The 18,084-nt window shown below is 34.7% G+C and overlaps 2 protein-coding genes across 2 annotated transcripts in view; one reads left to right on the forward strand and one right to left on the reverse strand.

The window, feature by feature from the left end:
• LOC105363670 (uncharacterized) overlaps nucleotides 1–2,491 on the forward strand; it is a 145,879-nt gene extending 143,388 nt beyond the window's left edge. The window contains exon 3 of the mRNA XM_011501420.1: nucleotides 1,408–2,491. Coding sequence (XP_011499722.1) covers nucleotides 1,408–2,445 — 1,038 coding nt within the window. The 3' untranslated portion in view covers nucleotides 2,446–2,491. The remainder of the gene's footprint in view (nucleotides 1–1,407) is intronic.
• A 4,785-nt stretch (nucleotides 2,492–7,276) lies between these two features.
• Nucleotides 7,277–18,084, reverse strand: part of LOC105363722 (ES1 protein homolog, mitochondrial) — a 38,917-nt gene continuing 28,109 nt past the window's right edge. The window contains exons 2-4 of the mRNA XM_011501472.1: nucleotides 9,082–9,371; nucleotides 8,067–8,230; nucleotides 7,277–7,511 (exon numbers count right to left, since the gene is read on the reverse strand). Coding sequence (XP_011499774.1) covers nucleotides 7,300–7,511; nucleotides 8,067–8,230; nucleotides 9,082–9,371 — 666 coding nt within the window. The 3' untranslated portion in view covers nucleotides 7,277–7,299. The remainder of the gene's footprint in view (nucleotides 7,512–8,066; nucleotides 8,231–9,081; nucleotides 9,372–18,084) is intronic.

The following is an 18,084-nucleotide window of genomic DNA, read 5'->3' on the forward strand; positions in this document are numbered from 1 at the left end:
AACTTTTCTTAAATATTCTCCATTCACGTTAAATATTTAGATAAAATTCGTTGTGAAAATGGACACGGGAATCATCCCTCGTAAGCTTAGCTCCCATCTCTCTCTCTCTCTCTCTCTCTCTCTCTCTCTCTCTCTCTCTCTATCTATCTATCTATCTATCTATCTATCTATCTATCTATCTATCTATCTATCTATCTATCTATCTATCTATCTATCTATCTATCTATCTATCTATCTATCTATCTATCTATCTATCTATCTATCTATCTATCTATCTATCTATCTATCTATCTATCTATCTATCTATCTATCTATCTATCTATCTATCTATCTATCTATCTATCTATCTATCTATCTATCTATCTATCTATCTATCTATCTATCTATCTATCTATCTATCTATCTATCTATCTATCTATCTCTCTCTCTCTCTCTCTCTCTCTCTCTCTTTATATATATATATATATATATATATATATATATCTTTGTCCATTTCAAATATACACGCGTACGCACGCACGCACACACTTGAATTCTCTTTTATTGCACTGACTTTCCTTCTTCACCCGTTAGTCTGTTTTGCTCGCTAAAACCATCAACTTCGAATACGCATACATGAGAATGTCGCGACAAGGAATTGCGCGAACTATGCTATATAACCATAGTGGCTAAAAGCACTCCTGTCTCTGTCACTGACCCCACATATTCGTAACAATGCTAGGTGTGTCTAGTTCTGCGCACATGTGTTGCAATGTGATCCTGCCTGAATACGTTTTGTGTCTTATACCAACAGGTACGCGGATACATACAAGGTTTGGGCTTTCGTCAGACGAAAGTAACGACATGGGTATGCAAGTACATAAAAGACTTGTACATCGGAGACGAAAAAGAAACCTGAAATAAGAAGACAGTGTAGCTTAATTTATACGATTGAGCTAATTGCTTAATAAAGATTGTTATTGCATTTAGAGTTATAAGCCTAGCAAATGTCTGTTCTGTGAATGTTCTGTTTCTCATTATGTATTGTTAGTCGCTAATATTGCTTTCGTTCAACTACTCACTTATACATTTCATTATATAATTAATCGATTTTTTCAAAATACCAAATTGCCAAGTGAAAAATCTATCGAAAGACTGTTTAAGAATAACATTTAAATTATTTGCATAAAGTATGGGATTGTGAAAACAACTAAGACATTAATTATAATATTGATTAACATATTGTTTATAAGAGAATTTATTCCTATTATTGCTCACTTTGATTGGCTCATTTCATTTTACAGTGATACTAGAAAGTACATACAAAATTCTCAAATATAACGAACGCTTCGCGGGACGTAATCTCAAACTTTAAATTTATGGAATCCATGATCGAAAGGCAAAATATCACTTTTTTTTCTGTTCCAGGATTCCATGGCATCGCCGTCCGAAACGGACGTCGTCGAGGAAGCCTACGACGACGGCGACGACTCGGACATGTACATGGAGCCGGACGGCGCCGAGTCAAGTCAAGCCGACAAGTCTCACGGCACGGAAACCGAGTCATCGAAATCCGAGTATACGGAAAAAAATCATCGAAAAGAGGTGAATCGACCGATGACGTTGCCACGCGCCACCATTATAGCTGTAAGACCAGTCCAGACGTCCATCCAAGTGACTTCCAGCGAGTCCATGGACTCCTCTCGATCCGAAGATAAGCCGGAAACGGAGGAAAAGAGCTTGGAAAGCGACAGTCAGAACTTCTTCCCATCTTTTGCCGAGCTCTTCGGTAATCATCGACTTCCCTATACCGAACACCAACAACAACACCGTTACCGTCCCAGCCGCTTCCTCGGGTATTTCCAACGCGACAGACCCTTCACCATTGCCGCATCCTCCTCGAATAAGGAGAACCAGCCTGCTCTCCTGGGATCCGGAAACTTTGGTGTTATCCGCGGTGGCACTTATTATCCCGAAAATAAAGAACACGACGAATACAGTATCGACGAGTCGGCATACAGTCCCTTCTACCACGGTAGCACCCGAGGACGCTCCAACTACTACAAGAATCCGAAGCCGCAGCCTATTCGCGGTGGAGACTTCTTTGCTAACTTCCGCGACTTTGCCGATATCACGGCCCCGCCTAAATCGAGCTTCTCCCATCTGTCGGTCGTGTACGCCAACAAAAACGGCAGCAGCGCCGGACGCGCACTCGAACAGCCGAAGAACATCATCGAAACATTAAGGATGCTGGAGCAGGAGGAGGAAATGAACGCGGCGGCTATGGCAGCGGCGGCGGCGGCGGCGGCGGCGGCGGCGGCGGCGAGGACGACGACGACGACGACCGAAGTGCCGCAGAAGAAGCTCAGCCAGGGCAAGAGAAAACTCATAAAGATCAAGAAGTATCAAGAGGAGAAGGCCAGAAAATCACGTATGACGATCGAGCCTCTGCTCGCACTTAGTTGAACAATAAGTCGAGATCTGTTTATAGAGTGACTTGATTAAATAAAAATATATATATATGCATTACACACACGCGCACACGCACCCACGCACACTCACACGCGCGCGCACGCGCACACATACCCGCACGGGTAATGCAAACGCATATATATATACACACACACCTACACGCGCATAAAAACATAAGCACACACGCACTCACATACACAGACAAACACGCACGCATGCGCATACACACGCACATACATATATATATATATATATATATATATATATATATATATATATACACATAAATCTTTTTAACAGAAAAATTGATAATATATATATATACACATAAATCTTTTTAACGGAAAAATTGATATGAAGAGGTGACGAGTGAAAGTACAAGAATGAAATGCGCACAATGAATAACTTTCCTATACGAGATATATGATTGTATTGTATCCCTACCACATGCACTTGTGTGTATATAGCTGCGTGCGTGAGTGACTGCACGGGTGCGCGTGCGTGCGTACATATATTCATATTATATATATATATATGTGTGTGTGTGTGTGTGTGTGTGTGTGTGTGTGGGTGTGTGGGTGTGTGGGTGTGCGGGTGTGTGTGTGTGTATATGTATATATATATATATATATATATATATATATGCATATAGATATATACATATAGATATATACATATATTTTTACAAATATTATCCGTACCTAATGAACTTGGCTTCTAGCGAGGCCAACCAAAGTCTGAAAGGATGCATCGCCGCCGTCATTATTATCTTTGCGTTTAATAAACAAAAATTGTTGTAATAATATATCACGACTCTAATTTGGAGTCAATTTATAATTGAATTGTGTGAAAATTGAATTCTTCGTTCAACTCGATTACTTACAGTAATTTTATTGTAACATTAAACATACAATATCATTGTTCGATCATTCAAGAGGAATCATTATGTTCGATTGTAATTGCAACAATTGGGTGTTTGAAAAATGAAACGGTCACACTCGCAACGATGTTTTTAACTTTTCTTATAAGTCCATAGAAATTTTTACATATTATCCTTACCATCATCAATTCGAAGGACACATTATACAAAATAATTAACTTGTTAATCGATCGACAATTTTGGTCATTGGACTTCCTTCCTTAGTATTTCTCCTGTCACTACTATAATTCGGTACTAAATACTAAATGTACTAAATACATTTTTCACGCGAACCCGCGACCGAGTGAGCCCAAAGCTCAGCACTTCCTGGCCAAAAGCTATAAAAGCTCATCTAGCCGGGAATCTTCGCCTTCTCGAAGCCTCCCGAGCAACGCCAGACCATTGATTGACCTCCGGGTGGTGCTGCACCTACCCACGCACGACCTAAAATACCGAGTACCGAGAGCGCACTTCTCGGTCCCGCTCGTCACGCTCGAGCGAGTAGCTAACGAACTCGGCACCGACACCACGCGATCCACCGATTTTCCCAATAGTCGCTTGTGAAACGTGGAGTCGATGTTGCTGTGAGGTTAGTTAAGGACAGTACTCGATGATGCTTGCCGACGATCTTTCATTATCCGGTAATAATTAGGGTGAGCTGGGACATTGGTTAACGTAATCGAGGGAGGCTCGGGGGAATCTCGGCAGATTTGCGATAAAATTTTATGATAAATGTGAGACGGTCGGGGGGAAGATTATAAGAATGCTTTTAGCGCTTTGGCGAGAGGGTGGCGTGACGAAAGGCAGCCCCATTTACCGTCTTCTTTTTTATTCTTGCAATTAATTACGCTATCCGATGCGATTGTCGTTGTAATGGGGATAATGCCCTGGGGATCGAAGAGTCTCTTGTAAAAAATAATCGTTCTACAGCTGAGGCATCGTGAAGCGTAGAAAATTTCAAAAGGTATAAAGGATTTAGTCTCGTAAACGTAGAGAGAGTTGAAAATAGTATGATGATTAAATTCTTAAAATAAGGCATTTAATGTAGCCAAGTGTCTTTCTTTCTCTCTCTATACATATAAAATTGGTATACATTTATGAATGTTCAGCGATATGTTACTTGCGAATTTTAGTGAAAATGAACGCTACTTTTATTGACGTTCGGCGCTATTAAAAGCTTAAATTCTTTGTAACCATTGAAACTTGTTATCAATTATGATTATGTAACATAAAAATTATTCAACGAACGTAGTTTTATGTAGCAATATTTGTTTATCACCTTAAGAATAAGAACAATTATTATGACGGTTTGGATAAAAATATATAATTAGCGGATTGTGGCTAATTACGCGAATTTTAGGTTTACGCAAAGCATATGAATGTTCAATGGAGATTTATATCATCGTTAAAAATTTTGGAGAATAAAGCATTGCAACATTACGTTTAGCGAGTAAAATCTTCAAGAAACAAAAAACAAAGAAAAAAAAAAATTAAAAAAAAAAAAAAAATTAACAAAATGAAAAAAAAATAAAAAAATTTTAAAAAATAATGTCTAACGTAGCCTATAAAAATGTCTTATTTAGTTAATATTTGTATTATGAGATCTATGGAAAGTACTAGGATTGCTTTTCAATGTGTCAACATGAATGAAAGAATACGTAAATTATGATTATCCTACGTTCTGTGCATTTTTGTATCTATGATAAGAATGTGAGACGACAAATCGATCGTGAATTTATTGTAAATTGATTTTTTGTAATAGAAAAAAATTATGACAAGACAATGTCCGAGTTTACGACGACTAAGAAGGAAAAATATATTTGCTTACATATTGATAGATTGTCGATGGAGCTTTGGAAGAAATCCGCCTCGTATTGTAATTTAGGTATAAAAAAAAAAATGGAACAAAGAACTGTGGAAAAAAAAGCGAAAAAACGAAGAAGAAAAAAGAGAGTAAACAATTTGATGGAACTATTTTTCAATTAATTCAATTACTCCAATTGATTCTCAGATTTCAAAGGTCAAACGTTACGACCAAGCTTATTCATGAGCGCAATAGTTCATAAATACAATTTCCCATACGATTTAAAAAAATTCATCGTTCATTCTTGAATAATTAATGTAGCTTATTAACAATTCAAACGGATAAAGTCTAAAAAAATTTTCACGTTAAATTTTGCATTTGAATTAAAAATTTTCAGTCTAATTTGAATAATTTCACCTTTATACAACTCTATTTACATCTACATTTAGCGTACACTAAGCTTAATATATATGCAATTAATGCTATTTGCTTATTTTATACGACGAAATTTTATAACCAAAATATTTATGTATATTTATAATGTCATGGATTGAATTGTAATGGACATTAATTTGTGGAGAAAAAAAAAATCAGCTAAACATTAATTATCATTATAAATGGTTTATGAAAATTAATATCGTCCCATGCGTTGATGAGGCATCATTGAACATTTTGCCGAAGAATTTGTGTACATTGTTGTCGTATTTGTTGACTATTTTAGCGATAGATGTAGACTTTATTCGTGGATTAAAAAAAAATCACTAGATAAGAGATAATAAAAAGATAAAAGAAAAATTGACGAAAGATTGACAAAAAATTGATGAATTATGTATGTGAAAGTGTTCGATACTTCCGCTCCCACGGCACTGGTGCACTAACAAACTTCAAATAAACAATGTACTATAAGTTTATAATTATGTACGTACTTTATATATATATATATATATATATTTTTTTAATGTAAAGAAAAAGTATTCACGTTTCTATATAAGAAATATTCTATTTCTAATATTCAGAAATACAAATTCGATTCACTAACGGATTACATAATGATTTGTTTTTTTCTTCTTTTTTTTTTTTTGTTTTTTTTTGTTTGTTAAACAGTCAAAAGATGTTACTGAGCAGTTATTCATCTCTTCTTTTACCATCCGTTCGAATTAAGATTCTTATTAGCTGTCGTTTAAAAACAAAAAAAAAAACAAAAAAAAAACAACAAAAAAAAAAAAAGAAAGTGAAAGTTTTTAATGAATTTTAATTATATTTGCATGACATTTGAATTTGAAAAGCACGGCATCTCTCCCAGTAAGGGAAAAATCATTGTCTTTTATTTGTCGAAAAGACGCGAACGAGACTATCTAATTCCAACAAATATTAACGAGCATAAGATCATTAATAAAGTATAACTAGTGTAAACTTCAGAATGAGGGTTCTTAGCTAACTCCTATTAGTTGTCTCCTTCAGTACATTTTAAAGGACCAGGACACTGACAGCAACGATGACGACGTCCACGACTAGGACTATTACGAATGATGATGACGAAGACGACGACGACGACGATGGCGATGACGATGACGACGAAGACGAAGACGAAGACGAAGACGAAGACGATAACGATAACGATAACGATAACGATAACGATAACGATAACGATAACGATAACGATAACGATAACGATAACGATAACGATAACGATAACGATAACGATAACGATAACGATAACGATAACGATAACGATAACGATAACGATAACGATAACGATAACGATAACGATAACGATAACGATAACGATAACGATAACGATAACGATAACGATAACGATAACGATAACGATAACGATAACGATAACGATAACGATAACGATAACGATAACGATAACGATAACGATAACGATAACGATAACGATAACGATAACGATAACGATAACGATAACGATAACGATAACGATAACGATAACGATAACGATAACGATAACGATAACGATAACGATAACGATAACGATAACGATAACGATAACGATAACGATAACGATAACGATAACGATAACGATAACGATAACGATAACGATAACGATAACGATAACGATAACGATAACGATCGATGACGATGACAGTGAAGACCACGAGCGCTACTTCATGTTCTTCTTAATCATAGCGATCATCTTGCCGATGCCCTCGTGAACGTCGGAGTAATTAGCGTGGGCGTCGAGCCAGGCTGGTGTGCTATAGAGATTGTGTTTCTTGCAGTACGTAACGCCATGGACGTTCTGCATCGTGACTTTGGCGCCCATTTTCTTGACCTTTTCGATCGCACTCGCGTACGGCCACTGCTCCTTTGGAGCTGCGGAGAAGAGCCAATGATAGCGTGCGACTTACGTATCACGTGGGATTCTGGTATTCAACCATGAATATTTAAGCGCGGCATGAAGTGATGCAATATCACCAGATATACAACATGTATTTTTAATTATTAAGTGGTAATTTTTGTAAATAAAAGATTTAAAAATAATGTCATCGTACGATGTATGTACATCGGTACCGTGTTTATATTCATTATTTTCCATTATCACTTCACCCCCCCCCCCTCCGCTCCACGCCCCTCATCCCACATTCCAATCTATAAAGACCAATAAAAGTAAGTGAATTTATCGTTTAAAAACAAAATTCAATATAATTGTGCCACATCTAGTTGGATAGACGAAGCGAAGAAAACGTTTAATCATCTATTTTTCGTATTATCCGTAAATTCTTATTCATTTTATGTTTATTTATTCTTTTGAAACTCATGAATTTTCATAATGCATAAGGAAAGGTAATGCCGATTAAAAAAAAAAAAAAAATGGGTACACAATTGTATTGGAGTTTGGTGAAAATGAAAAATCATATGATATCTTACAAGTTTTTCCCAACGTCACTGTCGATCCTGGAAGAACTTTTGCTATTAGAACTGAAGCCATACACATTGTACCGATTGGCTTACATTGAGTTCTGAACTCTGTGATGATATTCCTTAATTCCGGATGCACGATGCAATCGTTACCAGCCGATGAGAAATCACTTCTGCAGAGAAAAAATGTATGTGAAAGAAAGCTTTCTGAAAATATTATATTATATTATTGCTAACAGGACTTTCAGAGTAGAGTATTTGAAAGGCGATTTAGAAATTAGAAATAATCGATTAAAATCATTACAATTGTCTGTGTAATATATATATAGTTAGTACATGTGTATATAGCATAATGACTGGAAATTAAATATGTTTTACTAAATTTAATAATTATCCGTAAATAATATAAAGAAAATTTTTTAAAGCTTAAATTCAAGATTTGAATTTTATTTGAAAGTTGTATATTGCGTGACTATATACTGTACAATCTATTTCGTCTAGTTTTGACACATTCTAGCTTAAATAATTATTATGATCATCATCGTTATAATTATGATTATCATTATTATTGTTGTTATCATTGTTGACAATGTCTATCAAACATTTGCTTTCATAACTTAACAGATACTATTTTATCATCCTATAATAATTATTGCTATAATAACTATTACAATTATATATTAATTATCATTTTATTGATCAATTAAACAACAATGCGCAATAATTGGCGTATCAGGACTATCAGAATTGAATTCCTCACCATTTATCATTAGCTCTATATTCTCTCATTCATCAATGACCGATCGGAATAGTTTTGTTTTTTTTTTCTTTTAATACCATTTGCCTCCTCTTTTCCAAAATCCTCATTATAAACATGTGTAGGAAATGTTTGAGCAACGAAATAAATGTGAGTGGCATTACAATAAATAAAGCCTGTGCTCGTATGAAAAGAATAAATTATCAGCGAAATGTGCCAATGCGGTTGTTGCTGTCAATAACCTTCTCGTAATATCCTAGTACTTACAAAGTCCTAATGACTCCCGCTCCCCCGGGTATGATGAGCAAAGCGTATTCGCAGACCTTGCACTTGCAAATCGGCCTGATACAACTTCGGGCTATTCGTGCCGCCTCCACGAGTGCATTCCTCGGTATATCGGAGCTCTCTAAGCATCCCGTGTAATGGTTTATCGATGCGCAGACGTCGATATTAGGGGCGTAGAAATCCGGTCTTATATTGTGCTTATAGAGATGAATGGCTGTGGAAATGGCCTCGGATATCTCGGTTCCGTCCATCATACCGCAGCCGGTCAACACCTTCGTAACGGTAAAATTCATTCTCAGACTCAATGATTAACATTGCCCAGTATATACTAAGATTACGTTAATTCTCCTCAAATGTCACAATTTCTTCATTATTCTATAATTATTATTTCGTCATATATGGTCCATACATGGCTCTTTTCCAAAATGATTTCGGCATTTTCGAGAATAAATTATAACGATGATTGTAGCAATAAATATCATTATAATGGAATTGTTCGGTCGTAAAATAGATGAAAAATTATGTGACTTTATAGTCTTGCACATTGCAATTTCCATTTAATAGGAGGGAGAATGTATGTGTATTTATTTTACTAAACTGTTTGAAAATTATACGATTCTCGATACTTCCACTCCCTCCCCAACCCCCTCCTTTTTTTTTTCTTTTTTTTTTTTCTTTTTTTTTAATCAAACTTATTTTAATTGGCTATCTCGTGTATAATATTCTATCATTTATCATTTTTCTATATATAATATTCTATCATTTTTTATACTTCCTTTTTTTAATACATTTAAATTAATTCGTGAACTAGAAGATTTAATTAGGATCATGTTTGTACAAATAATCTCTTTACATAACATTCAAGTTTATATAAATTAAGTATTATGAAAATGTATATCACCTAATAATTGTTCGGAGGATTATGATGAAAATTAATTTTCTTAAAAGTTTGAGGAAAAAATCTTTAACATAAATAAGCAAAATGTTTACTTAGAAATAAATTTAAACTCGAGGATATAAAATATGGAGTAGCGAGCGAATAGTACATTATCTCATATATTTATATTCATAATTTGCAATCCTTATTATTTTCAAACTATTCGATTCATTTATAAAATGTTATACTATGAAATTACGAATTAACGACAATAGAAATCGTCTATTCAAATAATAAAGAATGCAGTTTGCGTATTTGACATTTTTAGAAAAATATAAATATAATGTGCAGATTATTTTTCAATATAACATCAAAATACATTTAATCTATAATGTAAAATTTTTAATTGAAATATGTTAATTTCATGTATAATTTATTTTTCGTTATTTTAGCATTGAGTTATTTATAAGAAAACTGTTAACGGCACGGTTCACCTCGTATATTTGTCTTTCAATCTTCAATGAATTCATTAAAACACGATTGACAAAATTGAGACAATAACGGGATTATCCTAATGGTAATTCGTAATTACTATAATCCTAAAAAATTACGTAAAACTTGCATGAGACAAAAATTCTACAACATACTTCACAATACCAAATCGAGTATAAGCGCAATTTTTCCAATCCTATGGGCGAATGTGTGAATGCAAAAAGCATCAAATCTAACAACCATGGTTATCGAACGAAAATTATTTGATGGATGAACATAAGCAGCTAATATAAAATTCAAAATATACATACAATCAGGTGATAAAAGAAATCAGATCAATAAATATATTCTAAATTTCTAGTATTGCGTAATCATTGGGTATTTTCTGCTTCTGATACTTTGCAAAAGAGAGAGAGAGAGAGAGAGAGAGAGAGAGAGATACATCGAAAAGTTATCATTACATGATATCGCACATTCAATTTGTCACTTTGGATTTCAGACGCCAAATGTAATAAACGCTCAAGGTGATAAACGATTGTAATAGAGATGAATTTTTAATATATTGGCAGTGGTTGGTTTCGAGTCAGAGAATTAAGTAACTTAAAGTATTTCCTTATATTAAGATAATTAAGGCGACGTTAATATTTTCTTCAAGTAAATAATGAAATAACGCGTTAAAAGTACAAGAAAAAAAGCATTATGAAATTATACATTATAATTAATTAGTGGAATGAGATCTTTTTGCATAATTTTTCTAAATTGCTTTTTTTTTTTTTTTTTTTACATAAAATAAGACAGGCATTCTCTGAAATATCGATTTTTATGAATCATGAGAAATTGTTTATTTATTTATTTATTTATTTTTTTGTTTTTTTTACAACGCACGATGCTTGAATAGAATGAAATTTTCACGCACCGATTCTATTGAAATAATAGTGTACTTCGTTCGATGAAAATCAAACTGTAGTAATTCACTGCAAATAACAATTATTACAAAACTATATTCCGCTTTTAGATTAAAATAAATTTTTTAAGAAAGTAATTAATTCCTTTACCGAATCTTTCGTAATAATGAATAGTTAGGCTTTAATTATAGATAATGGATGATTGGAGCATTCAAAATTTTAATTTAAATACTGCTAGAGTTTCAAGAAATAAAATAGATTATGGTTATTAAAAAAAAATTTGCTACAATAAGATTTTGTTTTAGATACCACGATTGCTTTCCTGTCGCAATTGAACTTCTGCGATCGATTTCTCAAATGAATTTGATTTGAGAGTAGTAGGTTAGTCCATATCATTCCAGCATTTGACATATTTTTCCCAAGTTGCGAGGAGACGCCGATATGTGACAACATTTTGTAAATAATTAACTATATCCACCATAAATTTATCCACTATAAAATGCACATCACTGTAATTTCGATTATTGAATATAAATTACAGAATATCTATAAATAAACAAGCTTTTTTGTAAGCGTCCGAATGGGAATGATACATAGTTGATCATTCGTGCCTTTTGTTTTGTTTGTGCGAAAAAAGAAGAAGAAAAAGCGATCATAAGAATTCGAGAAAGAGTGATTTAAAAAATTTTTTTCTCAATTTTGAAACAACCTATGAATAATTCATCTCCTTCTTTCCATACTTCATATAACGAAACTTTTATCAACGTAAATGTACATTTAAATTTTAATTTACAAAAATATAAATGAATTTACTTCACTGTCAATAGCAACATTAGAACACTATTTTTCTGTTTTAATATCAAAATTTCCATTTCAATTTGAGAATGTAATATATATATCTGCATAAGCAAAGGGGGCGCAAGTGATCGAGCATAATGTCATTATCCACACCTTAGCATCCTCGGAGCAAGGCCAACTGCTTTATCCGTATGTAGTCGGTAAGGTCGAGGTGGATTATATTATCGATTTTCTACTCACTCGACATTCAGCTGGAAAGATATCCAGTCTAGAAATTATCAATCTCCTCTCGCTCGCTCTCTCGGACGAGTAAGTGAATGGGTGCTTCAAAGGTGGCAGCACTATTGAAAATTATCGAAGTCAAAAGGGAAGATCGCGGCTGCGACCTTCAAGAAAAGTTTCGCGGAGCTCGAATAAAACGTCGGCCCAGTGTTTCCTTGGTTTAAAGGCGTTTCACTTACTTTATGGGTCACATAAACCTTTATTGTGCTCTAGGAGCAATTTTTCCTCAGACTATGAATATGAAATGTATGATTCGCCGTGTGGTACAAAGATTTAACAAGTTACGCGCAGCGCTCCGTTGCGATTTATATATATAATAAGCCAGAATAAATTTTCGTTGTTTTACCTCTGCTTATAATAAAGTACACAAGGAGTGAAACTTTTATGCTCAGAAATGTTTACGAGGGAAAAATCATTTTACCTAAGCATAGAGTCGGTTGTAACGGTCATTTAAACTAAAATCGGCGTGTAAGGTATAATAAAGAAAAGCCTTTGTGAAAATTTGCATTGGATTTCGTTAATATTTCACAATCATTCATGATACGTTAAGTTATATTGATTTATTGCTTTATTAAAAAATAATCGACAACCCTGTTGTATATTGAAAATTAAAGTTTTTAATTTTGAAATAGTTAAAAATTGGTCTTATTTTATTATTATTATTGTACTCTCTAAAAACATTATTGCAATGTAATTAAATCGATGAGTATTTGAATGGTATTGAAAGAAATACATACATTTATATTCACTCTTTAAGTAGACTATTAATGTAATTTATTTAAAACTTTTGCTTTTATTTCATTGCTATTATTATTGCATACCATAAAAGCATTATAACAACAACAACAACAACAACAACAACAACAACGACAACAACAAATAATAATAATAATAACAATAATAATAATAATTAACATCATCATCATCGATACGTATATTACGGGCTCGAAATATATTACCCATAAGATTGTTATCAAAATAGATTCATCATGCCCCAGCGGCGCCTAATGTAATATACAACTTATGACGTAATTGACGTAACCTTAGTATAATAATTATAAACGTAAGCTCATATACGCTAATATATGATTACTTACAAAAAATTCAATAACTACTCGAGAAGCTATTGCGCGATCCTGAAATATTCATACAATGATGGTTGTACGAAACACGAGAGCTTTGTCAATTTTTGAAAATTAATATTAATGTCGATTTCAAAAATGTGATATACAACTCATCGGAAACGCGCTTATGAATTTTCTGTCATTAATCTAACAAATGTCGATAGTTTCGTTAGTATGGAAGCAAATGTCAATGGAATTAATTGCTATTACCATAATCGAAATTTGTATTTTATTATCGCGTGCAATTGTTCGATTTCGAATGTAAAGAATGAAATTGAAATATGGAAGAGGTTTGAGTAAAGTTTTGCTGAATCAATCCGCATTCTTCTGCGATTTTGTTGAAAGTAAAATTTTTTACTTTCATCCTTACCTTCGAGCATACAATACATATATGCCTGCGTGCGTGCGTGCGTGTGCGATGGATGCACTCTATCCTTGCTAATGTATTTGGTTGTTATTTTGGCAATAAATTGCCGAAACTTTACGCTTTATAGAAAGGGTATAAAAATATAGAGTGCTCGGGTGTATTCATCAACGTTGTCGCGTAAACCTCTTCTCGACCCCCATAAATCTCATAAGAGCAGCAGCATATATTTTCCTCGCGACTCTATACAGAAGCTCTAGTTTATCGAATATGGAAATGCAACGCAATCCCCCGTTCGCCCCTCGCCACCTCTTCCGCCCAAGAAAATGAGTTATACACGCGAGCGGACCAAGTAACGTCGAGGCTTTATTCTAATTATCAACTCAAGACGAGGGCACCCTGGAGAGCCCTGAACTCTCTCATCCGCGCTGTCACTTTCTTCGATCCCTTTCGCGTTGCTCGGGAGGCCGCATAATCTTATGTAAATCACGACGAAGCGTCGCCCTTATGCTCGCACGCGTCCAGCCCTACGGATCTAATCTACGTCGTACTCGATTTCGCTGTTGGAGAAGCTCGCGAGGAGGTGTCCTCGCTCGCGGACGAGATAGTCGATGATGAGAGGCGAGGAGGGTGGAAAGTAAGCGAGCTGCTCAGCCGAGAGGACACGTTTTTGGGGAATTCGACGCGTTATATATTGAATCGACTTTTCTATTATAGAAATTCTCTGTCAAATTATATTTTTACATCAGTAGGTTAAATTAGTCTTACGAGCGTGTTTGCAAATATTCGTCCGTAGAATCTAGGAAGATATAAATCCAATGAATAAAGGAGGCTCGCTTCTGAAAATTTATGTAAACATTTGAGCGCATAAGCAGCTGAAAACCATCCGTGGGTGATGATCACGTTCTACCCTTTTTCCCTGAAAAGTATTAGATACAGATAACGGCTTATCGAGATGAGGATGAGGATGAGGATCGAGCTCCAGCATCTCGATGAGTGAGAGAACACTGTGTTCGAAGTGTCTAAGGAGGCGGCGTCGGTGGCGACGCCGACGGTGCCGGGTCGGGGGTGGATGTGGGGAGCGAGAGGAGAATATGAAGTCTTCTTCGGGATCGGCGTCGCCGAGGTGGGGAGGAGTGGTTGCAAGGCTTGCCGAAGGGCCAGAAACTGCCGGCGTTGTGGAATTACTCGGCCGGGTCTGCTCCCCCAGGGCTGAACTTGTCCTCGACAATTTCAAACTTATTTTAACATTCATATAAGCCTCCCCCTCCCCCTCCCCCTCCTCCTCCTCCTCGACGACCTCCGCGAGCTGCTGCCTCGTGAGCGAGAGAGCGAGCTGCTCTTGCCCCGGGCCTCGCTTACCTTTTTATCTTCTATTCGACTGATGTCTATTTTACACTTTCACCCTGGACTATCTAGGTATTTTTATTCTCTTGTTTTTTTTTTCTTGTCGAGCCTATTTCCCCTCCCCGCGGCATCCTTTGTCGCGGCTTTGTAATTTCTGATTGAGTTTTTATTCATTTTTTACCGCTCCCTTTAACTCAAATCCAACAAGCTCCTTGACACGGTCCATTGCCCACCGTGTTGCACGAAAATAATTTGCGCGTACAATTCACTTAATAGACTTAATAGATTATATTCGTGATAGAATCCGTATTGTTAATCGCAATTATTGATGGTAAATTGTCGGTTTGCTCTTCTTTCCAGACTTTTCAAATAGACTGAAGCAAGTAAATAAATAGTATCACTTGTCTATTGTACGTTATCTATTCGGTGGCTTAACTACCTTAATGAGAATTAGTTTCTTGTTAATTTCTATGCAAACAATTTGTTGCAAACAATTGAAAATAAATAAAAATTAAGGCTATTGTTTCGAACGTATGTGCAGCTATGATTATTATTCGTACAAATATGTGTGTAATGAAATGATTTTTTATATTCCCGTTTTGATGAAAATTGCTGCATTAAAATGCCAGGTATACGCATGTTGTATTTTAATTAATCAAGTTCGTCGCTAATCTTATTGGAACTATGTTATAAATAACATCTGCATGTAGAAATCTATATTCGCATAACTCTAACTTTGAGAATCTATTAGAAAATTTATAGAATGACTAAAGTGACCACTTTATAATTTCACAATGGCAATAAAGGCAATCAAATATAAATGACTAATATAAATGTGCCTTGTAAATTGCGTATTGCAGCGTGTTAATTCTGCCTACAAATAATTATAATGTTAATAAAACTTTATTTTAGACTTTTCCCATAGGACGTAATGGAGCCTTAGCATTGACTTAAATAATACGTGACTGCGGGCAGCTGTTCATTAATCATTATCATTTGGCATCCTAACGTTGCAAATATTTATTAGTAGCTTCTGTTGTTTGTTAGTCCGAGGTTGAAAAGCGTGCCAATTCCTCGCTACTTATATCTACAAAAACTATAACGCCCACATGCCACATTAATACTTAAGCATGACAAATGATTCTATTACCAATAACATGAAATCGTGAAAAAGAAACTAGGGAATAAGCCACGTGCAATGCGCAGATCAAGAACCAATCAGTGTGCCTGAAGGCGTTATGATAAACGATGTGCGCCTAATGCGGGCCGTCTCCTCTCGAAAATTCGCCGCTTCGACGTTGGCTTTAACTATTTATGTCCTCAAGCGATAGATTATTAATGACTTGAGCGAATAAGGCTTTATGGAAGCTCACGCGCATCGCCCATGATCCCGTCCACAGGAGTAGTAGTCCAGAGTAATTCCGCTTTACCCGAGTAATAGCTATCGGTGTGGCGCTCCTGTCATATACTATACATGAGGTGGAATTATGCATGCGAAGAATTGCATTCGAAATAAATCATCCATGGTTACACGGTAGACATGAATTTTTGCATTTGTTATTAAGGAGACGCGAAGTGGGAAAAGTTTAAGCAATATTTGTTTATGCATAAATTTGCGAACTGTTAGAATAATATCTTTTTTATTGAACATGAGAAGTTTCGATATTTATGATGATTTCATTTTATGATGCAGCTGGTGAACACATTTTAGGTATTAACGTATATAATACGTATAATATATATATGATACGCGCGGGTTGTCAAAAATTTTATACATTCATTAAATATTTTATACATTTAATAGTGAATTATTTATGATAATTTATATTGATTTAAAGAATGATTTGATTGGTGAAAATATGATTATTAGTTGGAATTCCTATCGATTCTTTCTCATTCGCATGAATCATAAAAGTTTCAAAATCGTATATCTTAAATACCCAATGGAACTATTGCAATTTACTCGATGATGAGAATAATTTATTACATAACTTGTCGAGCCTTACTTCATCGCGACAAATTTTTAATTGCATTTCCTTATTAATAGCAAATTCTCAAATCTATTAAATTAATCGAGCAAATCAGTAATTAATATAACAAATATGAACATTTAAGAATCATTTCGATTATTGCATTGTAATTCAAGGTTTCATTAATATATCATTATTTTTATAATAGCGAATGTGCTTCTTTACAGGCAAATCAATTAAAATTGATTTAACAATTATTCGCGCATTATTTTACCTTACTTAATTTAATTTACATGATAAACTTACTATACTCGAATAATCGAAATATGTACGATTGCTTATTGCATGCAACTTGTTTATTTACATTCAAACAAACAAACAAACAAACAAACAAACAAACAAACAAACAAACAAACAAACAGACATACACACACACACACAGAGGCAGACGGACACACAGAGGTATACATATTTATAATCTATATATATATCTTAATAACAACGTACAAATTGACAGTTGATGGAACTTTAAATTCGTACGGTTAAATTGTCATTTACTTAAATTCTAATATTACTTAAATTGTAGAAAATCTGTAGAACTCAATAAACACCTCTCAAAATAAATCATGTAAACGTTCCATTATAAACTGAATATCTTATGCTTGTCATTGGAAGATACACGTCGTCATGTTGCAACAAGAGCGACAAATCGTTCACCAGTCACGAATTCTGACGTATGACACTCAGAGCACGAAAGCTTGAGAGAGAGAGAGAGAGAGAGAGAGAGAGAGAGAGAGAGAGAGAGAGAGAGAGAGAGCGAGAGAGA

Source organism: Ceratosolen solmsi, unplaced genomic scaffold (assembly GCF_000503995.2).
Source record: "Ceratosolen solmsi marchali unplaced genomic scaffold, CerSol_1.0 scaffold3, whole genome shotgun sequence".
NCBI lineage: Eukaryota > Metazoa > Arthropoda > Insecta > Hymenoptera > Agaonidae > Ceratosolen > Ceratosolen solmsi.